This window comes from Felis catus, chromosome C2 (genome assembly GCF_018350175.1).
Source record: "Felis catus isolate Fca126 chromosome C2, F.catus_Fca126_mat1.0, whole genome shotgun sequence".
Lineage (NCBI taxonomy): Eukaryota > Metazoa > Chordata > Mammalia > Carnivora > Felidae > Felis > Felis catus.
The window spans coordinates 45,633,332-45,658,330 of NC_058376.1; the positions used below are offsets into that span (position 1 = coordinate 45,633,332).

The 24,999-nt window shown below is 34.8% G+C and overlaps 1 protein-coding gene across 5 annotated transcripts in view; it reads left to right on the forward strand.

Annotated features, from left to right (window-relative positions):
- Window positions 1-24,999, forward strand: part of EPHA6 (EPH receptor A6) — an 854,316-nt gene that overhangs the window by 709,058 nt on the left and 120,259 nt on the right. For all 5 annotated transcript variants that reach the window (XM_019839578.3, XM_019839585.3, XM_023238878.2 and 2 more), the window contains one exon: window positions 14,089-14,150. In XM_019839578.3, coding sequence (XP_019695137.1) covers window positions 14,089-14,150 — 62 coding nt within the window. The remainder of the gene's footprint in view (window positions 1-14,088; window positions 14,151-24,999) is intronic.

Here is a 24,999-nt window from a genome sequence, read left to right on the forward strand (position 1 = left end):
CCGATATAACTGAACAAGAATTTAGAATAATAGTCATAAAATTAATTGCTGAGCTTGAAAAAAGCATAGAGGACAGCAGAGAATCTATTGCTACAGAGATCAAGGGACTAAAAAATAGTCATGATGAATTAAAAATGCTATAAATGAGGTGCAAAATAAAATGGAGGCGGTTACAGCATGGATTGAAGAGGCAGAAGAGAGAATAGGTGAATTAGAAGGTAAAATTATGGATAAAAGAGGAAGCTAAGAAAAAGAGAGAAAAAAATCCAGGAGTACTAGGGGAGAATTAGAGAACTAAGTGATGCAATCAAATGGAACAATATCCATATCATAGGAAATCCAGAAGAGAGAGAAAAAAGGGCTAAAGGTGTACTTGAACAAATCATAGCTGAGAACTTCCCCGATCTGGGAAAGGAAACAGGCATTGAAATCCAAGAGGCACAGAGAACTCCCTTCAGACATAACTTGAATAGATCTTCTGCATGACATATCATAGTGAAACTGACAAAATACAAGGATAAAGAGAGAATTCTGAAAGCAGCTAGGGATAAACGGACCTTAACATACAAAGGTAGACACATGAGGGTAGTAGCAGACTTATCTACTGAAACTTGGCAGGCCAGAAAGGAATGGCAGGAAATCTTCAATGTGATGAACGGAAAAAAATATGCAACCAAGAATCCTTTACCCAGCAAGTCTGTCATTCAGAATAGAAGGAGAGACAAAGGTTTTCCCCCAACAAACAAAAACAGAAGGAATTCATCACCACTAACCAGCCCTACAAGAGATCCTAAGGGGGACTCTGTGAGTGAAATGTTGCAAGAACACAAAGTACCAGAGACACCACTACAAGCATGAAACCTCTACAGATATCACAATGACTCTAAACCCATATCTTTCAGTAATAACACTGAATGTAAATGGACTAAATGCTACAACCAAAAGACATAGGGTATCAGAATGGATAAAAAAAACAAGACCCATCTATGTGCTGTCTACAAGAGACTCATTTTAGACCTGAGGACACCTTCAGATTGAAAGTGAGGGGATGGAGAACTATCTATCATGCTACTGGAAGTCAAAAAAAAAAGGCGGAGTAGCCATACTTATATCAGACAAACTAGACTTTAATTTAAAGGCTGCAACAAGAGATGAAGAAGGGCATTATATAATAATTACAGGGTCTATCCATCAAGAAGAACTAACAATTATAAATGTCTATGCATCAAATGCAGCATACCCAAATATATAAAACAATCACAAACATAAGCAACCTCATTGATAAGAATGTGGTAAATGCAGGGGACTTTAATACTCCACTTACAACAATGGGTAGATCATATAGACAGAGAATCAATAAAGAAACAAGGGCCCTGAATGATATATTGGATCAGATGAACTTGACAGATATATTTAGAACTCTACACCCCAAAGCAATGGAAAATTGCTCATGTGCACTCTTCTCAAGTGCACATGGAACATTCTCCAAGGTAGATCACATACTGGGTCACAAAACAGCCCTTAATAAGTGTAAAATAACTGAGATCATACCATGCACACTTTCATATCACAATGCTATGAAACTTGAAATCAACCACAGAGAAAAGTCTGGAAAACCTCCAAAAGCATGGAGGTTAAAGAACATCCTACTAAAGAATGAATGGGCCAACCACGCAATTAGAGAAGAAATTTAAATATATGGAAACAAATGAAAATGATAATACAATCCAAACGCTTTAGGATGCAGTAAGGCAGTCCTGAGAGGAAAATACATTGCAATCCAGGGCTCAAGAAACAAGAAAAATCCCAAATACAAAATCTAACAGCACACCTAAAGGAACTAGAAGCAGAATAGCAAAGACACCCCAAACCCAGAAGAAGAAGAGAAATAATAAATAAACAATATAGAATCTAAAAAAAAGTAGAGCAGGTCAATTAAACCAAGACTTGGTTTTATGAAAAAATAAACAAAATTGATAAACCTCTAGCCAGACTTCTCAAAAAGAAAAGAGAAAGGACCCAAATAGATAAAATCATGAATGAAAATGGAATTATTACAACAAATCCCTCAGGAATACAAGCAATTATCAGGGAATAGTATGAAAAATTATATGCCAATAAACTGCACAACCTGGCAGAAATGAACAAATTTCTAAACACCCATGCACTTCCAAAACTCAAACGGGAAGAAATAGAAAATTTGAACAGACCCATAACTAGTGAAGAAATTGAGTTAGTTATCAAAAATCTCTGGGGAATTCTACCAGACATTTAAAGCAGGATAATACCTATCCTTCTCAAGCTGTTCCAAAAATTAGAAAGGTAAGAAAAACTTCCAGACTCATTCTATGAAGCTATGAAGCCAGCATTGCTTTGATTCCCAAACCAGACAGAGACCCAGCAAAAAGAGAGAGCTACAGGCCAATATCCCTGATGAATATGAATGCAAAAATTCTCAACAAGATATTAGCAAATCGAATTCAACAGCATATAAAAGAATTATTTACCATGATCAAGTGGGATTCATTCCTGGGCTGCAGGGCTGGTTCAATATTCACAAGTCAATCAACATGATACATCACATTAATAAAAGAAAAGATAAGAACCATATGATCCTGTCAATCGATGCAGAAAAAGCATTTGACAAAATTCAGCATCCTTTCTTAATAAAGACCCTCAAGAAAGTCAGGATAGAAAGAACATACTTAAACATCATAAAAGCCATTTATGAAAAGCCCACAGTTAATACCATCCTCAGTGGGGAAAAACTGAGAGCTTTCCTCCTGAGAAAGCACACGACAGGGATGTCCACTCTCACTGCTGTTGTTTAACATAGTGTTGGAAGTGCTAGCATCAGCAATCAGACAACAAAAGGAAATCAAAGGCATCAAAATTCGCAAAGATGAAGTCAAGCTTTCCCTTTTTGCAGATGACATGATACTATACATGGAAAACCTGATAGACTTCACCAAAAGTCTGCTAGAACTGATACACAAATTCATCAAAGTCACATGATATGAAATTAATGTACAGATCAGTTGCATTTTTATACACCAATAATGAAGCAACAGAAAGACAAACTAATCCCATTCATAATTGCAACAAGAATCATAAAATACCTAGGAGTACATCTAACCAAAGATGTAAAAGATCTTTATGCTGAAAACTACAGAAAGATTATGAAGGAAATTGAAGAAGATACAAAGAAATGGAAAAATATTCCATACTCATGGATTGGAAGAATAAATATTGTTAAAATGTGAATACTACCCAAAGCAATCTACACATTCAATGCAATCCCAATCAAAATTGCACCAGCATTCTTCTTGAAGCTAGAACAAGCAATCCTAAAATTTGTGTGGAACCACAAAAGGCCCCGAATAGCCAAAGTAATTTTGAAGAAGAAGACCAAAGCAGGAGACATCACAATCCCAGACTTTAGCCTCTACTACCGAGATGAATCATCAACACAGAATGGTATTGGCACAAAAACAGACACATACACCAGTGGAAAAGAATAGAGACTCCAGAATTGGACCCACAAATGTATGGCCAACTAATCTTTGACAAAGCAGGAAAGAATATCCAATGGAAAAAAGACCGTCTCTTTAACAAATGGTGCTGGGAGAACTGGATAGTAACATGCAGAAGAATGAAACTAGACCACTTTCTCACACTGTTCACAAAAAGAAACTCAATGTGGATGAAGAACCTGAATGTGAGACAGGAAACCATCAAAACCCTAGAGGAGAAAGCAGGAAAAAACCTCTCTGACCTCAGCTGCATCAATTTCTTACTCGACACATCCCCAAAGGCAAGGGAATTAAAAGCAAAAATGAACTATTGGTACCTCATGAAGACAAAAAGCTTCTGCACTGCAAAGGAAACAATCAACAAAACTAAAAGGCAACCGACGGAATGGGAAAAGATATTTGCAAATGACATCAGACAAAGGGCTAGTATCCAAAATCTATAAAGAACTCACCAAACTCCACTCCCAAAAAACAAATAATCCAGTGAAGAAATGGGCAGAGGACATGAATAGACACTTCTCTAAAGAAGACATCCGGATGGCCAACAGGCACATGAAAAGATGCTCAACATTACTCCTCATCAGGGAAATACAAATCAAAACCACACTGAGATTCCACCTCCCACCAGTCTAAGTGGCTAAAATGAAGAAATTAGGAGACTATAGATGCTGGCGAAGATGTGGAGAAATGGGAACCCTCTTTCACTGTTGGTGGGAATGCAAACTGGTGCAGCCACTCTGGAAAATAGTGTGGAGGTTCTTCAAAAAATTAAAAATAGAAATACCCTATGACCCAGCAATAGCACTGCTAGGAATTTACCCAAGGGATACAGGAGTGCTGATGCATAGGGGCACTCGCACCCTAATATTTATAGCAGCACTTTCAGCAATAGCCAAATTACAGAAAGAACCTAAATGTCCATCAACTGACGAATGGATAAAGAAGATGTGGTTTATACGTACAATGGAATACTACTTGGCAATTAGAAAGCATGAAATCTGGCCATTTGTAGCAACATGGATGAAATGGAGAGTATTATGCTAAGTGAAATAAGTCAGTCAGAGAAAGACAGATACCATATGTTTTCACTCATATATGGATCCTGAGAAACTTAGCAGAAGACCATAGGGGAGGGGAAGGAGGAAAAAAAGTTACAGTGAGGGAAGGAGGCAAACCATAAGAGACTCTTAAATACTGAAAACAAACTGAGGGTTTACGGGGGGTGGGAGAGAGGGGAGAGTGGGTGATGTGCATTGAGGAGGGCACCTGTTGGGATGAGCATTGGGTGTTGTATGGAAACCAATTTGACAATAAATTATACATATATATATATATACATATATATATATATATATACACACACACACACACACACACACACTCATATAGAAAATGGAAAAAAAGAGAATTTCTATTTTTTCCCAGAAAAACATGAAAGATATTAAGTCTTTAAGTAATCTCCACATTTTTACTAGTTCTTTTTACTTCTACTTTACTAGTGTTTTTTTTACTATTTTCAGATTCTTTAAATACTATTAGCTTTTGACCTTAGTTATTATACATTCTTATTGGCATAAATGCTACTTTTATCTTAATATAATTTAAAAAGTTTGAATCTTAAAAATCTGGACCTTATTTATATGGCTGTTTAAATTCTCAGTTGAGAATATACGTCTGCTCCCTAGAGATCTTCATGTTTTATTATTACAAATTGTGTCCTTTTTTTTGATGCTATTCAAAGAAACTATCAACACTTTCAAAAGATTCATCCTGGAATCATTTTCTTTTCGCAAAGAGAAATTCTAAAAAAAAACTTTATACAGCTTGCTAAATTAACTGGGTCTCCATGTGAATTAGTGTTTAATTTCTGTGTTGGTTGGAATTGCTGTGTCTTTGTGTTTACACCTTAATTGGAAACATGATAAGTAACTGAGCTGCTCAAATGTCTTTTCCTCTCCCAGAGGGCTGTATGCATGCCCTCATGGGCTGCTGGGCCACTTGTGAACATAAATAAGTGGGGATAGACCAACCCTGTTATAAAACTTGTCACATCGCAGCATTCTTTTGCCTTGTAGGACAAAGCACAGTGGAAGGTGCCCGTGGCACAACATAGGGTTTTCATAGTTGTGTTCACAGAGGTCTTAAAAGAAAGTTTAATTAGCAAAACTGAACTTTCTCTTTTTTTTAAATTAAACTCCTTATAAGAATTACAGAAAAGGCTCAAAAATAAGTAGTAACTTTCCTGGAAGGGAAAAAGGAAAGTAGTTGGTAGTTTAACTTATATATGTGTTTCATTTAAGAAATACTTTCTCCATTGTTAAAAATCTCACCATAAATAACCTATGTAGCTAGAATTAAATCTGTCCTCTCTGGACATTTGCTTTATTTTTAGATTTTGTGTTGATTTTCTTTTGATTAGCAAATGTTACAAAAGACCAAAATGCTGAATATTTGATTAGTTGTATAACCATAAGACACTTATGAAACCAGAAATAAAGGATACCATTTGAAACACTACTGGAAAATATGCTACCTTCTCTCAAAAGCTTCAAGACTCTCTTAAAATATTTCCTTGAAGGATCCTCAGCATTATTATCATCAGTTGATACTTAAGATTGGGGGAAGCAAAATCTAAAGGTTTTTTTCCAGCAAGTTTCCTTAGCCTGCATTTCCTGTTTATATAGAATATTATAGAGCTTTATGAGGCTTTAAAATCCAAGAACTTCTCAGGGTGCCTGGGTGGCTCAGTTGGATAAGCGTCTGACTCTTGGTATTGGCATTATGTCATGATCTTGTGGTTTTCCTGAGTTCAAGCCCCTCATCAGGCTCCATGCTGACAGTGCAGAGCCTGCTTGGAATTCTCTGTATCCCTCTCTCTGGCCCTCGGCCCCCTGCATTGTCTCTGTCTATAAATACATAAATACATAAATACATAAATACATAAATACATAAATAAAACCTTAAAATCCTGCAACTTCTCAAGGACAAAACATCTTTAGGAGCAACACAGTGCCCAGTCCGTAATGTGTTTCCAGAATGTGTTTCTACGATGAGGCACAGATATTTAGGGTAATGCTTTATGTCTTCAAATTACTAGTGGAGACCCAAGTATCATTTGGGGGTATCAGAAGATGGTCAAGAACTCAGACCCTGGAACTAGGTCTCCTGCATTCAAGTCTTGGCTCTGCCAGTTGCTCTCTGTGCATCCTTGGGCAAGTTGCTTAAACTCTCAGTGCATCTGTAATCTGAGCTGTTAAACTGAACTAGTATTTATCCTCGCCACAGGGGTTGGTATTAGGGTTAAATGAGGTCACACCTGTAGAACCCTTAGAATAGTGCATGGCATATTGAAAAACTTATTTTTTAAAGTTAGCCATTCATTACATATGTGCTGACTTAGATGTAGTATCTATTTTTAAATTACCTACACAAAAGTGTTTCACAGAAAATAAAACAAGAACAAAGGCAGCATAAAATTATTTATTTGTCACATGGTTTAATTCAGTTTTGAACTTAGGTATTACATAGTATTTCAAGTCATGAGAATGCTCTGATGCATTTTGTTCCTTCCTACCTAGTAGTAATTAAATAATTGATTGGTGTATAATCAATCATTTCACTATAGTTGAAAGCAAAAAGTCATAAACCAGATCATTTTAAAACACGTACCTTTAATTTTATCATTGTCATAACACTTTTGTAAATATGGATGTAATAAAAAAAACAAGAGAGCCACTCTTAAAAATTCATATGTTATTAAAATTTTGCAATATGGTTAGTGTCTTAGAGTGAAAACAAAATCTAACATTAGGCATCATTGGCAGTAACTTTCATTGTCAACAAGACATGTCTAATTACAGAGAAGTCTTTTTTCCCATATGGTAATTTTCAGTAGGCAGGATAGTACTGAATATTACTGAAGTTAATTGATGCAGATGGTATGCCACTGTTCTCTGGAACTGGCAGGAAAATTACGTCTCATTTCTCAAACCTCACACCTTTTATTTACTCTGAAACAAATCTAGATTAAGAAATGCTACAGATTTCACAAATGTAGTCCCTCCTCCTAATTTCTGCTCAGCGATTTTATCATTGGGTAAAATAATTTATTCTTCATCATTTTTTAGAGCATTTGGATGGCTTCTAAATTTAAAAAATAAAATAAAGAAATTAAGAGAAAACATGGAACCAAATCAACAGAGTCATCATGTAGATTCAGGAATTTCAAATAGATTTAAGGTTAAAACCAATTCCAAATTAAGCAAAAAAACACATTGTTACAGGTACAAATGTGTAGAGTACAAAAGACAGCATAGCTTGTTAATGGGGATAAGAATCTATTTCCTACAGAAGCTATTCCAAAGAAACTATGTATTATAGTGTGTCATTTAAAGTAATAAAATACCCATTTTGATTATTTTACTCTAGGAGAAACCATCTTGTTCTTTAAAACAACTTCAAACCTGTCAATTTCAGGTGTGTAGGATTTAAGTAGACTTCTGAGACCATCAAGAAAGCTCCTAAATACACTGACATAGCCATTTTTGGTTATGAACCTTTTTAACTCCGAAAACCACTTCTTACTTTAGGACTTAACATCAAGCCAGTAAGGTAGGATATGATATTTGCATTTATCCATTCATTCTTTAAGCTGTTATTGGGTGATTCAGTATTTAGTATAATTTACTATTCCCTGTGTTTTAAACACATTTTCTCATTTAATCTCACTTCTCACATAATAGAGGAAGTGTTATTATTATGTAATAATATATAATATACAAATATACATGAATGAAGAGACAGGCAGTAGCGTAAGTGAGTTATGAAAAGTCACTTGCCCAAAGTGGAAAAGTCTTTAATATCATATTATCTAATACTAATCCCACAGCTTCTAATCGCACTGTGCAGAGCACACAAGGTGTAAGGTAACCAACTATCCCAATTTGCCTGAGACATAAGAATTTCAGTGCCAAAACTGAGAATTTACTGTATTATATAAAACATGTAACTAGTGGTGATTTTTACTTTGCCATAGGATATAAAAGAATTTTCATGTCCATACCAAACTATAATAAAATATGGAAATGATCCACTTTTGTAAAACGTTTTGTTACATAGTGGGCAACTATAATAAGGGGAAAGCGGATAATTGTGCACAGAAAGGAAGGAAAGTAAATGTACACCAACATTTTTAAGTGCCAACTATTTCCAGACACTGTGCTAATTATGTTGTCTCATCTAATTCTTTGAAAACCATATAATATTATGCTCATTTTTTAAATGCAAAAACTGAAAGAACAAAACTAACTTGTCCAAGATCATGAAGTGAATAGCTGGCAGAGCTAAATTTTGAAGTTTTCTTTCTTCAAAACCATATATTTTACAATGAAAATAATTTAAAATTTATTGATTTGCCATCCTGTAATTTCAATAACTCTTTTCTTGGTCTAGAATCAGTCATAAAGAACATCTTTATATGTGTTCCTTCTGGCATTGCATTTTAAAAAACTGAAATTGAGTACCTATTAGGTGCCTAATTCTGTGCTCAATAGTGAATTTACTGAGAAGAACTAAGCACACTTCCTGACCTCCAGGGCATTTTATAGAGGGAGGCAGACACCTACACAGCAAATACCAATTCCATACCATAAGTGTATCACATACACTTGATTAAGATATAAAAGGAGGAGAAAGTAAACAATCAGTTCTTCCTAAAAGGGAAAGTGATTCATAGAATTGACAGTGGAGACAGTATTTAAGTTCTACTTTTTCTTTTTTAAGTATATGATTTTACCAAGTGGAAACAGTGAGAAGGCAGTCTTCCAAGGAAGACAGGGAGGTACAAGTAAAGCCACACTTCATGAATTATGAGTCCCCTAGATAATTTGAAAAACAGGAGTTAGGGAACTAGTGGGAGGTAAAAGATGACACTAGAACAAAGGCAGAGAAGAGATTGTGCAGGAATTTATTGCCAAGCAGTGTAGATTTTAATTCTGCAGCAAACAAGACAATAAGTAAAGCAAGTTCTTAAAGGAGGGTATGAAACATTAGCCCTTTATAGTAATTGACTGTTTACCTATTTCCGTTCTCCTTTTCACTATACACTCCATGAGAGCAAGGACCTTGTATTGATTGTGTTTCTTCAGAAACTAGAAGAGTACTTATATATAGTAGGCACTAAAAAAAAAAAGTTGGATCATTCTTTGAAACAGTGATTATATAAGTATTAACAAGTACAACCAGCAAATGATTATTGTAATAAGTGAAGCAAGAGAACATAAAGGCAGAATATGGGCAGTGATAATAGATTTTATATAGAATCAGCACAACTTAATAACTCATGGACAGGGGTTTGATAAAGTGAAAAGTCCAATATTAAAATGGGATTTCAAACCTGGGTAACTAAGTAGATGGTGATGTTTTAACCCCAACAGGAATATAGGAGGGAAAGCAGGTTCAGGGGAAATGTTAAGATTTTATTTGAATCCCTTAAAGTTAAGATTCACATGGGACATGATCTGATAATCACCAGTCAACAGTATAAGGGAAAGTAATTCCCCAATTTTAGTACTTATCTGGTGAATAAAAATAATTATTTAATATATTATAACTTTGTTCAAATTTATGTCATCCACATCTTTTGAATGCCTTAGAGGGATAAGAAAAGTATTTATTATCAAATCCATTTGAGATCATTATAATTCACTATCTCTATAGCAGAAACAGGGGAGGTAGAAATAGATTAAGTAACTGGCTCCAAAGTCCTGAATTGCACCTGGGGAGGGGATAAATACAGGCAATGTAACCGTCAATCCAAATTATCACCACAAACTTTATTATGTGGTAGATAAAATATAGACATGATATAATGTTAAATAAACTAAATTGTTTTAAACCTACAATAGAGTTTGGGGGGTCATTGTGATTTCTTTAGATTCTTGATATTACTGACATCATATTAGAAATGGCCAAGCTGATACAAAATTCTACATCCAGTACAAACTCATTGCTTATATGAAAATGTTAAATCCCTGTAATCCCCTTCTTTCACATACCTTCTTGAGGCAAACAAATAAACAAACAACACTATTTCACTTGCAAAATGTTTTCCCTAGAACATTTAAAGAATTCCTTTATTTTGTTTTCTTTAACAACAGCACAAGAAAAATATACTCTTATCACCATATGGTTTCTCAACACCACCCATATCAAAATCATCTTAAGTATTAGGAAACTATAAATTTGAAAAAAAAAATCATTAGTCAATAGTACATTAAAGTCCCAGTTAAAGGAAGTAATTTTTGCCTAAAACAGAAAAAGATGATCTGGGATTTTGTGATTCATTGTGTTCAGGATATGAATAAGTGATTTCTTACAGGATTTTGATTCCAATGTAATTTAACTTACCAATAAACATTTCTGGGCTACTTTTTGAAGGAAAATGAAAGAAATTAACTTTTTTGTGTGACTTCAAGAAGTGTTTTTGAAAATTTCTTAAAGCAAGCCATTGAGACTTCTAAAAAAAAGTCTAGAGATGTTGAGACTTGACTAACATTCAAGAATCCTGGAGTTTGTCCATTGACTTCAGTACAAAGCAAATAGTAAGTTAATTCTGTAACATGAGGCACTTGGGGAAGTGGCCAAAATTGGAAACAGGTGAGAAAAGCTGAAATGTTTTGAAACTATAAAAATAGAATCACCTCCAAATATATTTTCCAAGAGCAATAATGTATTGTATAATTTTTACATATTTAAAAATATAACAGACAAAGCACTGTTGCCAATAGGATTCTCTCACCTAGCCACATATTTGAATATCATCCTTTCATAATTTCCCTATACTTATCTATTTTGTTGATTATAAAATGTAATCATAGACTATAAAGTTGCTTGTAATCTTCACAGTGTAACTAACCCTCCTATAGAAAATCACTAGGAAACAAATAACAGGTTAGATTCCAGCAGTATTCTAATAAAACAACTCCTTAGTTTAATAATAGCAGCTCTAAATTGGCATTACTGCACAAAATACAAAAGATGCAGAGCTCAGGTGGGAAGCTTATAATTCACAAGAAACCAGGGGAGTCTTCATTTGACTCTTTATTATCTTTAATGAGAAGATGAAACTTGTCACTGATGAATTTTAAGATTGTATAAAGTGTCTCCCAAGGAGTTATAGATAGAACTAATTTCAAAGTACTTGGTATTCACATAGATTAGAATCTTGCTGAAATACTTCAGTGTTACTCTCTGAGGAATTACGAAGTCATTGAGAAAAATCAACTCGTTACTATAAAGCACCTACTCTGCTCAGCCTTACAGGAGGTAGCTTTGAGAAACCTAATGAATGGGGGGAGACATAGCATCTATGGGAAAATAAGAGAGAAAAACAACCTAATATAGAACCAGGCACATTTCATAGTGCAGACAATAGATGTGATGGGAATGCCACTAGAGGAAATATCACCATGGGGACTTTCACGGAAGAGGTGTGAGGTGAGATCAGGGAGAAGCAAATTGGGAAATAATCCTGGCAGGGGAATACCAAAAGGAAAAGGAGAGGAGGCAGGATTGAACCAGTATAGATGATAATAACAACAAATGGAGCAGGAGAGGACAGGGCTAGTTAGGAGAGATGAGGTCCAGCAAAGGAGGATAAGCCTTACGGCTTTGATATATAAATTATGTCTCAGAGGCACCTATGGCATAAAAGTTAAGAGCTTAAACTCTGAGACAGACTACTCGATACTGCCACTTAGCTCTTTGATGGGCAAGTGCTTTAATTTTCTATCTCAATTTCCTTATCTGTGCAATAGGGCTAATAATAATTTGTATTAATACAAGCGAAGTGCTTGCAAGCTCTTTTGTATCAAAACTGACATTCTTAGGGAGAGGTATATATATGTTTCTCTGGCAGCATGGTCAAGGTAGATTGAACTGACCAGATTGAACTGGGTAGGTGAACTCAGGCAGTCACTGTAGTAACCCAGCATTTCCCCTTAACATCCATGATCCATTACAATTGAAACTGGAATACCGGTCTCAGAATTTCCATATATAAGTATAAAAAATGATCTTTTATTTTCCCTACCTTGCTAACCAAGTGTTTGCATCCAGCTCCTGTTTCCAAGCTCTCTGAAACCAATGGCCAAATAAAAGATTTCAGGACAAAGTGTCAGATTTAAAATCTGGATCTTCTAGTTCCTTGCTACAATAGTGCTGACAGTTCATTTGACCTCAGGATTTTCTGATAAAGTTCTATATCTGTGTTTGGGTGAAAGTAATGACTTTGAGGAACATTATGGAAATCCACCAAAATGGAAAATTTCTTTGGATTCTAATACTATGCATGATAAATTGGGAGCTTTATTACTACATTTAACCTTTAGCACATCTTTCTTTAAAATATAGATTCAAATGTAAAATCTAGCATTTGCAGACATTGTACTAATTTGTTACAGTCACCCTTTTTAACCCACAAGGCTTTGAGTTCATAACAGAGACATGAATTACAATATGAGGTCTAATATTTCCATCATTGGTACACATAATTTCTTTCCAGATCTTCTTTGTACTTACGAGGAAAAAATGTGCACAGTGCAGATTCAATTGCTAAAAATTTCAATGAGAAGCAAGGAATATAGAAGTAAAAAATAAGTATGTCATATATGTTTATTTCAGGTAAATATTTTCTCTTCATCTGAAATTAGTTTATCTTTTAAGCTTGAGCAATTTGGCAGAACAAATAGATTCTTTTCTTTGAAACAAATCTAAGTTATTTATGTCAAATATTCTACCTAATAGAGGTATTGGGGACTGTAGCAATTGCAAATAGATATGATAAAGAAGAAATAAATGATGTTCAGTTTCTGATTTTAGCTTCTGTTACTAGACTACAAAATCAGAGCTACTTATTTTCATGCACTGCCATCAATGTTTTGTTGATCTAATCTATGTCCAATAAAGACATGATCAAGAACTATTGCAAAGCCCACCAGCTTGGTAGCATTCATCAATCTACTGACATTTTTCTACTTAAAAGCCCTTAAAAGCAGACTATGACTAATGGTTTATAATTTCTTAAAGAGAATTTATGAATTTCTCCCTTCCTCTTTGCCTTAGGAATATTTCAGAAATGCCCAGTCTAATGTAATTCAGCCACAGTGACTGCACCACTATAGGACAAGGTGTTCTGCAAGTGCCAAGGCAGCTACAGGGACTGCTTGAACCCTGCCTTCAGCTTGTTCATGATCTTTTAGGAAAAGCTCAGGACAAAAAGAACATAATATAAACAAGTGATTGCAGGGCTTCAGAAAAGGAAATGCTTAATTCCTTTGTAATTTGTATTCTTTATATGAACTCAACAGAAATGATGCCATAAAAAAAGGGGAGATGCCTACATGTAATAGGGAGACTTTTGTAGAAGCACGTTGGCAAATGAAGTTTCTATTAATAAAATACAAATAATTTAGCTGCCACAGCTGGAAATCTCTTACTGCAGCACATATTTCCGTAATTGCTCTAATCCTTGTGTGTTCTTTTGCTCTTTTTGCAGGCAGACCAGTAATGATTGTGGTGGAATATATGGAGAATGGATCCCTAGACTCCTTTTTGCGGGTGAGGTGTTCTTTTCTGATGGCATTCAAATAAGATATTCTGAGTTCTAGATTTAAATCATTTATCATAAATTAATTTTTACATAATGTTATTCATGGATTTTTCCATGAAGAATAGCAACCTTTTCTCTAGGGTGCATTTCTCCGATACTGTGATACATTAGTGTGTTACCAATGGGAGGAGTATATACATATAATAATATAATTGATTTCTCCTATAAATTCACATGCCTTATTAATATATATATATATATTTCCAAATGATGTTATAAAGAGATTAAATGAAACTCAGTTGTCTCACATAAACATTCATTTTGTTTTATCACATTTAACTATTCAGCATGATGTTTTATGCATGATCTATAATGCTGAGCCCCTTAAATTGATGTATATTTACGAATAATGACTCAAGTTCATATCAGAAAACTGGTTTTATCACTCTTAAGTTTGTTTGCCTGACTTTCAGAAAACAAAAGAAAAAAGAAAAAACCCTAGCAGAGATTTTTTTTCAGAACAAAAAATTTTAAAGCATTCTTTTTAAAATGACTTATCCTAGGGGCGCCTGAGTGGCTCAGTCGGTTAAGCGTCCGACTTCAGCTCAGGTCACGATCTCACAGTCTGTGAGTTCGAGCCTCGCGTCGGGCTCTGGGCTGATGGCTCAGAGCCTGGAGCCTGCTTCCAGTTCTGTGTCTCCCTCTCTCTCTGCCCCTTCCCCATTCATGTTCTGTCTCCCTCTGTCTCAAAAATAAATAAACGTTAAAAAAATAAATAAATAAATAAAAATAAAATGACTTATCCTTGAAAGTATGGTGTATACAAAAATCATTTGTCTCACATAGTAGTAGAGAATAACAGAGCAATCTTGAAGTTATATTTCAAATGTATTTATAATGTCTTTAATATTTAAAAAGCCATCATATGCTACAAAAATACTCACTGATAGTAAAAAAATAACAGAATACAAAAAATAATTACTACAGTAAATATTTCTCATCCCCAGCAGAGGTCACATATTTGAATGTCATTGTATTCTCAAATATTCATCTATCTGCAGAGATATGGCCATTTTCTTACTTATAACATGACTGGACTTTTGCTATTTGGAATATATTATATTATTTTTTATCTTCATTTTCATAGGATAAAAACAATCTCAAGCATTCTTTCTTCATTTAATTTTTTGTTCTATGTTATTTGGTTAAGTTCTGCATCTTACCTTTCTTTTTTTAAATCTCATTTTCATTTATTTTTCTTGAGTTCATGCCCTCTTTTTCTGGCTTCTCTCAATATTAGCAGTAATGATATATTTACCCTGTGACTGGACTTGATGCCCAGATTCAATGCCAGAAGCTGAATTCAGCAAAATCGTCAAGTTATTACAGAGCAATACTCCTCACACAATGCAGTCTCTCAACCAAGTATGCTTTTTAAAGCAAAATGAAATTCATAGGTGTTTGGGGACATGAACTATTTGTTTTTATTTTTTCTGTAGCCATTCTCAGGATGTTATTTTATAACTTGTATTCATTTCTCCTGTAAATGTGCTAAATTATTTTAGAATAAATTATCAGGACCACCTATGGCACTTTGAAATGCATATATAGTTAGGACCTTCCATTATGTTTATTCAAAAACTCATTCTTATCAGACATATACCAACATGACTTATTCTCTAATGATGCTTGGGATAAGTTATGGATTTTTTTTGCATCAACTATATCCTAGGGCTGAATATAATGGCAAATAAATGCAGCCCATACTCAATCTAAATTGCTCTTGAAAATGGGATCAAATGACTGCCACAGCAAATTAGGAAAGAATTCTTAGCTTCAGATATCCTTTTTATCCTGCTGAATCATGAATTAATTACAATGTATTATAAATAAAGAAAATATAATAGCTTATCAATAAAATATTTATGTAGAAGCATCTTGATACCTGTTTATAAGTGGTATATTTCATGATTTAAAATTTAAAAACTAATATTTTTTGGCTTTTGTACATTATATAGGTAAGACGCCACACAGTCTGGGAAAGAATAGATGTTCAGTTAATGGTGGCTATCATTACCACTGCTGTAAGAATCTGAATGTCAATATATGCCAGATCATCTTGGTTCTGTCCCTCCCAGCTATGTGACCTTGTGACTTGGGAAAGTTACTAACTTCTCTGTGCCTCTGCTTACTTATCTATAAAATGGGAATATTAACAGCATCTACCTCATACAAGTGTCATTGAGTTGATTATTTTAAAGCTTATAAAATAATACATAACACACTAAGTGGTAGAGTGATCATTCAAAGTCAAGTCTCTGACTCAAAAAGCCATGTTCTCATACACTTTTTAAAATAAAATTACTTATTACTTCTTTTTATAAGTTCACTGCCATATCCCCATGTGAACTTGTATCCTGTCTGCACATAGAATTTCTATTAAGATAAAAATCACATGCATGAGAAAGAAAAAAAAAAATAACACGGCCAAATACTCCCTTCTTACTCTTCTTTAATATTCTTACCCTTCTTTGTAATCATATCTCTTTTATCCCAGAAGCTCAAAGTGGTATATAAACTTTATGTCAATAGCAGATGCTCAACTCCCCATGGCAGGCATATATATATATATATATATATATATATATCCCACAAATTCTCAAAAACGAAGTCGTTTTTCAAACTACTGCTTTAGAATTTGATAATCGCAGCTTCTGTGAGCACAGAAAGAGGAAGTGGCTAAGTGCATTGCATTGTAGGGAAGTCATCCATGGCTCATTAATAGCATTCTGTGCTTGCTAGAAGCAGAAAAGATTTCCCTTTGGTCTCCCACATATTTGAAAATCACTTCAATTTACTTTTATATGAAACAGTGGTAGCAAAACTAAGTACAAAATTACAATCTAGTGACAGTGGTGGTAGCTGGCTGGCTGTGATATTGCACTGGATTCATAAATCTTCTATTGTTCAGGATCCTTATGGACATTCCTCCAGATACATATTGGCAAGAGGTGGTGTGGTTAAGTGCCTGTGTTTGTGTATGTGCGTGTGTGTGCATGTGCACACGCAGATGGGATATACGTAGGTATGTGACTGTGTGTGTGTTTTCAATTTAAAAAAAAATGCATTCTGACTTAGTAAGGAGAGCATCAGCCCTGTTGCTCAGAATGTATGACCTTACTGATGTGCAAATTTTCCTAGCTTTTCCAAGGAAATACACTAGTGTGAATTAAGTGTAATCTTGACCATCATCCCTATACAATCTCTCTTGAACTATGTATATGGATTTCATAAACGCTTTTTGTGACACTTAACCTGGCAACTGCTTTCCCCCTAAATTTTTGGACTTACATTTTTATAACAATATTACTTAGCAATCCAAATAATAATAGTTATAAAATACTTTAAAACCTTGAGATACCACATGCCAACCACAAAAATGTTGATCAAATCACAAAATTTAGTTATTCAAAAAAATCATACCACTGGTTTCAGTTTAATATGTTATTGTGTTCTTGCTACAGCCTCTTGCTGCCACCTCAACTCGTTTGATGTTACAGATACATTATTTGCAAAGCACAGTCACATGAGCAAGCAAGAAGGAGTGTCATCCATATAACAACAGAAAAAAAAAAGTTGGGGGAGAATTACTAAAAACAGAAGCTGACAGGATCAGATTGAATAGGGAAACCATATTTCAAAACGTGGTCAGGAAAGGATGCTTAGGAACAAAAAGAATGTGTGGAAGGTAGTGCTACCAATGGATAGGAAGATACAGCTTAGGAACAGGATGGGCTGGTAGTTGGGAGATGATGAATTTCATTTGGGTCATATTCCATTTGAGAGGTCTATGGAGCATGCAGTGAAAATGTCCAGACAGCAATAAGAAATATAAATCTGAAGCTCAGGAGAAAAATCTTGACCAAAGTTAAAGATCTGGCAGTCATTAGCATAAAAGTGGTTATAAAACCCAAACCATGATATTTTTTAGGAAGAAGTTTAGAGAAAGGCAAGGAGTTGAACAAGGTTGGAACTCCGTGATGTGCCACTCAGAGGAAGTTGCTGGGTGGAGTCTCCAAAGGTAACTAAGAATAAGTGGTCAAAAAAGAACAGGGAGGAAGATGAGGATATGGAGTCCTACACATCAGGCAAGAGCAAATAAGCAGTTGTTGCCAGTGCAGCAGAGAAACTCAGGAAAACAAAAACTGGAAAGCATCTATGGGATTTACTACTTAAATCCTCAGTGATCTCAACAAGCGCATGTTTAATGGGTTGATCCCAGACAGAATGTATAGGGCAAAATGAGATTGAAAGATAAATAGGAGTTGGTAATGGAGACCATTTTTTAGGTAAACAGTAGCTGAGGTAGCAAGGCAAGAGGTAAATCAAATGCTAGTAGACAAAAAGAAAAGCAAAGGGTATTTTTTAATAGAAAGAAATTTAGAGAATTTGTACACTGGGGGATAGGGAATTAAAGAACATACGTTGGCAAGGCAAAATATCTCAGGAGATGAGAAAATACAAAATCAAGAACCTTGGTAGAGGATTGGCTTTGAATAGTAGGAGCCTCCACATCTTCCAAGACTCATGGGGTTGTGTGTTGTGGACCTAGAGAGATTTATAAGAAGCATTAAATTGAAGGAAATGATACCTGACATTGTTGCATTTCTATATGAAGTAGGAGAGCTTATTTGGGAGTTTGAGAACAAACCTTAATTTAAGGTCAATGTTTAAAATAATTGCTGAAGTTAAAAGGAAAAGTGGCTGATCAGACCAAAGTTGGGGGGTGGGGGGTAGTGTTGTGTGTAGAGCAAGTACAACAGAAACACCGGTATTAAAGGAGAATTGGAGCGGTGGAAAAAGAATCTTTCAGGTAAGCAACTGATGAATCCAGGATAGAAAAAGAAGGAAATAAAGAGAATGATAGACTAGAAACGAGTAGAAATGTCATCAGCTGCATGTTGTTATTACGTAAAAGAGGAAGGATAGTTGTATGGTGAGGATGAGAGAGCTGAAGGAAAAGAAAAGTGTACCAGAAACTAGGGTACTAGCAGTGGTTTGTTATATCACAGATTATACCAGCTTGCAAAAGATGATGATTAAATGGCCAGGAATTTAGAAAACTGGTTGTAAACTATTAGTAGCTTGAAATTGGGTATGAGGAAAGTATTTACACCACACAAATGTGCAAACGCCACAAATTGGGGCTTGTTTGTTTTGTTTTTCTCCTGAGGTCTGGTTTACAAACACACTAGATTGATACTTACTTAAGATTTCTGAAGCAAGGCAGTTTTAGGGGTGACAATTTCCAGGTGTGGACCTAAGAATCTGTGGCTAAAGCAAAAATGAAGATGAATATCTTTAATTAACTAATGTAGATAACATTTATGTGTGCTTTCTATGACTTGGGTATTTCTCAATTCCATGAATTCATTAACTCACCAGGTGCTTACGACAACATTATGAGGTAAGTGTTACTATTATCCCCATTTTACTAATGAGGAAACTGAGGCAAATCACAATAGGTAACTTGCCCATTATGAAACAGCTGATAAAGCATTCATTCATTTTTTTGCACAAATATGTATTCATAGACTGTAGAACCCTAGGTACCATTCTGGAGCCTTGAATACAGAAGTGAACAAAACAGGGATAAAAAATCTAGTGGAAGGGAAATAAAGAATTCAGCAAAATATGTGGTACATCAGATGGAGAGAAAAAGCAGGAGCAGTGAAGGTGGGAGTGAGATTAGGTTTCAGTATTACATTGAGTGAACACATCAGGTCTTACTGAAAAGTGTCATATGAGGAAAGGTGGAAGAAGGTGAAGGAGCAAGCCAAATGGATACCTGGGGAGAAGTGTTCCAAAGAGAATAGGTTCCAATGCCCTCAGGTTGGAGCATTTTATACCCAAGGAGCTACAAATTGTCTTTATGCTTTATGACTATATGCCTCTTTTGCCTAAGACAGTGCTAATTCATGTCTATGGTCCCTTCAAAATTGCTAATATTGACCCTTTTACGCTGCAGTTGGGTTAATAAAATATGTAGTCACCCTGTCATGATGGCTAGAATAGGTGGTAGAAGATAATCAGAGAGTTGATGGAGGCAGAAACGGACTCAAATGTTGAAGGGAAATGATTCTCAACCGTGGCCATATGTTATATTCATTTGATTTAGAGAACTTTTAACAATCCCAAGTTGCAGCCTGCATCACAGGTGAGTTAAATCAGAATCTCTTGGTGCAACACATGCATCAATATTTGTTCAAAGTTCTCCCAGTTGAGTGTAATATGCAACCAAGTTGTAAAAACAATGAATTGGGACATTGTTGGCCATTGTAATGACTTTGTGTTTTCTCTAAGACATGAAGCTGTTGTAGGGTTTAGGGTACAGATACAATATAATCTGTGTCTTAAAAATATCACTCCTGTTGCTATATTCAGAGACTGTAGTGAAGTACAGATGGGTGGAAGGAAATTAGGAGGCTTTTGCAATAAATATCCAGGTAAAGGGATGAAAGTGACTTTAGATGAGGATTGTTGTAGTTGAGTTGATGGAAAAGATTAGATTTTGTGCTGTATTTTGAAAGTAGAGCCAATAGGATTTGCTGTTAGATTGGATAAAGTGTAGAAGCAAAAGGGAAGATTGAAGGACAACTAACATCCATAAAATAACGTCAATAATAGGCAATAACTACTTCTTACAGTTATTGTATTATATTGTATTAAATAGTTAATAGACCTAAAACCCCTAGAATATGTGTCTAGGTACTTATTAAAGTTTCCATAATGTATCTATTATTATAATATATTTCAGGGGTGCCTGGGTGGCTCAGTCAGTTAAGCATCCATGATTTCGGCATAAATCATGATCTCATGGTTTGTGGGATTGAGCCCCATGTGGGGCTCTGCGGGGATTTGGTGTCCTCCACTCCCTTCTCTGCCCCTCACCCATGCTCATGCTCTCACTCTCCCTCTCAAAAATAAATAAACAATGTGGGCACCTGGGTGTGCAGTCGGTTAAGCTCAGGTCACAATCTCGCAAGTTTGTGAGTTCAAACCCTGCATCAGGCTCTGCACTGATAGTGCAGTCTGCCTTGGATTCTGTCTCTCCTTCTCTCTGCCCCTCCCCTACTTGTGTGTACTCTTGCGCGCTCTCTCTCTCTCTCTCAAAATAAACTTTAAAGAAAATAAATAAAAATTAATTTAAACATTTTAAATATATAATACATATACACATGTACATATATACATATATGTATACATATATATATTACACATACACACATACACACATATACATACACACATTTCAGAAGATGTCACTAACAGTTTTAAAATTGTTTTTCTGTTACTTCCTGGTCTGTTTTTTCTAGTGGCTAAAAATAGTTTTATTTTCACCATTTAAAAAAATCTAGATATACGTCAAGAATATGAGTATTTAAATAATACATATAAGTGCATATCAGCATTTCAAAAGCAATGTGAGTCATTTGAAGAGTTCCCTTGAACAAATGCAAAGCAAATATTAATTTAAAAAATTAAAGGGATCTTTTAAATATTTATGTAGTCAAATTATAAATCTAGTAAAGATGGCATTTTACCTTATGCTAGTTATATATTAATAATGAGAGCTGTATTTTATTAGCACACTTTTCTTGTAAATTGTGTTGTGTGGAATTATATTTGTGCTGGGGTATGAGAGCAAAATTAATCTACATCACATTCATTTGATATTCAACAGTGAAAAAAATTAAGTCGCACTCACCTACCAATAGTTTTTTTGAAACCATAATAGTTAGAGTTGAATTAATCCTCTTAATTCCTTTTTTTCCAAAAAATATATGTAAAACTTCATGTAGATGAATGTTATTATTTTTCATGCCTGTGCCAGCTTAATACCAAATGCTGTTCTAAAAATAATATGACAGTAAGCATCCAAATATATGAAAGCAGGGTGTACTTGGAACCAAGCATATGGGTGGCTGAGCTTTTTCTTTTAAATTTAGAAATTCAATCATCAACTTCCAAAAGCCTAAATTTATCTCTTTTAGCATTATAGTACTGTAAATGTGTTGTGTCATTTGTAGTACCTGGTACCATGAAGTTGTAGTTTACAATTTTCCTCACTAATTCTTTTGCATACAGGTCTTTGCGCTGATTTTTTAAATTGGTGTAGAGTTCATAATTATAGTAATATAAAGAGCTATTCCATGCATTTTCCTGAGCTCTTCTATAGTCATTCCTACATCCTTATTTGGACCATACAGAAGATTTTAGATTTATGGAACTAAATATTAGACCTGAGTCTTGGTAGTTCCCAGCCATGCTTGCAAATCAGAATCACCATCCTAGAGAGATTTTATAAAATATAGATACAGACTCAAGCAGATGTATCTTGCAAAATCTTCCCTGGGTAATTTTATGCACTCTAATGATGCTTCATCAAGGCTTTGGCACTCTGACACCTTTCCCCAGATGTCAGACAAAAGAAGTTTAAATTGTCTTGGCTTTACTTAAGTGAACACACAGTAGCTAGTGTAGATTGACGTCGCATAAACCTAAGCAAAAATCTTTTTAAAAATAAAAAAAAATTAAATTCAGTAGTAAGCTTTGTAAACTAAAGCTATATTATATTCAGATTCACTTTAAGCCTTTAACATGTAATTCTGAAACCCAACTACCATGTTTCACAAATCCATATCTACTCTCTTCCTAGATTTTTTTCGGTATTTTAGAAATGACATTTTTAGTTTCCTTGTGATTGAAATTTCTGATTCTGTTATTGGTAGCCTTTCCAGCTCTGCCTAGCTTAAGTGCAAATCCATAATGACTACAAAAGAAAAAGCCTTGGAGGATTTAGTAAATATTCAACAGGAAATTATAATAAGATTTTCAACTGGGGAGGCCACAAGAACCAAGACTTCGGTAAAAAGGAGTTACTAACTCTTATTTGTTCAGTGGTTATTTTAAAACAAAAAATGACTTGGTCTTTTCAAATCTATTAAATAACCTTAGCCATTTCTTTTTCAAATTCAGGAGTATTTTTTAAAGTCACAGCATGGTCAACTTTCTGATTTAGGAACATATAAAAACTGAAATTTAACTTTAAACTTAAGTTATAGAAGTAACCCTCCAAGGTCTGTTTTCTGCAAAGTCACTTATAAATCAATTGTTGAAAACTCAAATGCACTTTCCCATAAATATTTCTTTCAAAGATATTGCTTAAGTCCCTAGGCAGATCCATAAAAGCCTCTTTAACACAGACCACAGCTAAAGGATGTAACTTCCAATACCGAAATGGGCCAGGAGTTTCCTTCAAAACCAAAAAAGAGTGTTTTTCTCCCTTCTACATGATTTGCCTTGGGCAAAAATTTTTTTGAGTCCATTTTTCTTTGGCATCCATCCCTTTATTCATGTCCTCTTCCTAGCTCCTCAAATATCCAACTTTTACTGTTTTAAATCCCACGTGGTGGCACACACTCCCCATCTCCTCTTATCCACAGGTTAGGTCTTTTTCCACCTCGTTGAATCACCTATAACCTGGACCCCACACACATACCCTATTCTAAGCTCTCATTCTCTCATCACCATAGATTTTAACAAGATATATGGTTAAACTAACTCATTCTATTGCTTGTGATTCACAAATACTATTTTAATTCCTCCAGAGTTTCCTTCTTTTACATGGACTTGTAAACACAAATAGATTTTTTTTTCTTCTGGAAATAACACTTAACAGGAGATCTACTCTCTTAACAAATTTTTAAGTGTACAAAACAGTATTGTTGACTATAGGTGCATTGTACAGCAGATCTCTAGAGCTTACTCATCTTGCTTAACTGAAACTTTATGCCTGTTGATTAGCATCTTCCCATATCCCCCAAGCTCTGGCAACACAGAAGTTGGGGGACAAGAGGTTTACAGAGTCCACTGGTTATATACCTCAGTCTTTTGTAAAACACTTAGTGAGGTACATGTTTTTCACAGCCCTTTTATAGCTCAAGTTAGCATTTTGGAAGTAATCATTTTACAAGCTTCAACTAACCCTTCTGTTTGTGTCATTCTGTTTTGAAAGGCTGGTGCCTTTCCTTATCACTTGTGGTTAGTGAATCAAAAATGTCTTTTGACGTGCATATGAATCAAACTTTCATTACTTCATTTTAGAGCATCAATTGTCATTATCCAATAGTGTCATTACACCAGATTTGTGAGGAATCTTTGAAGTTGATTTATTTATTGTAGGTAACCAAGACACTGCACAATGAATTGGATTCTCTGTAAATGTTTGCTAAATGATGACGTGCGATTTTTATTAATTCTACTCTATAATAGCAGCTTATCACCTACCATATGTAACACTGTTTCTCATTCATATTTAACATTTTCAGGACACTGAATCACTATAGTCATTTACTATATATAAAGGAGTATTGCACGTTTTCAATAACAAAGTTTTAGGACAATGATTTATGTTGTGGTTCACAGACTTTTGATAGTTGGTAAGGCAATTCTTTTGATGGGTTCAACATCACTATTCTCCAGTGAGGAACTACAAAGAAATATAGTAGAAATATATCTAACTTATTTAGCCCCCTTTTCATCACTCTTTAGTGAAAATGTAAAAATCTGATGGTCACAGCCAGAGTCAAACCCGTCTTAACCTCAGAAGTAAAGATGGGGTTGCAAGTGTAGTGAATACTTCTTCTTCACTCACGATTCTTTCAAAGAATCCCTTATAGTAAGTCCATGAAAAATATTTCATTAAAGTATCCTCCCACTGACTAATAACCTGAAGTACTTCACTCCATTAAGAGAAAAATAAATAAATTCAGTTCAGTTCAATCCAGTGAATAT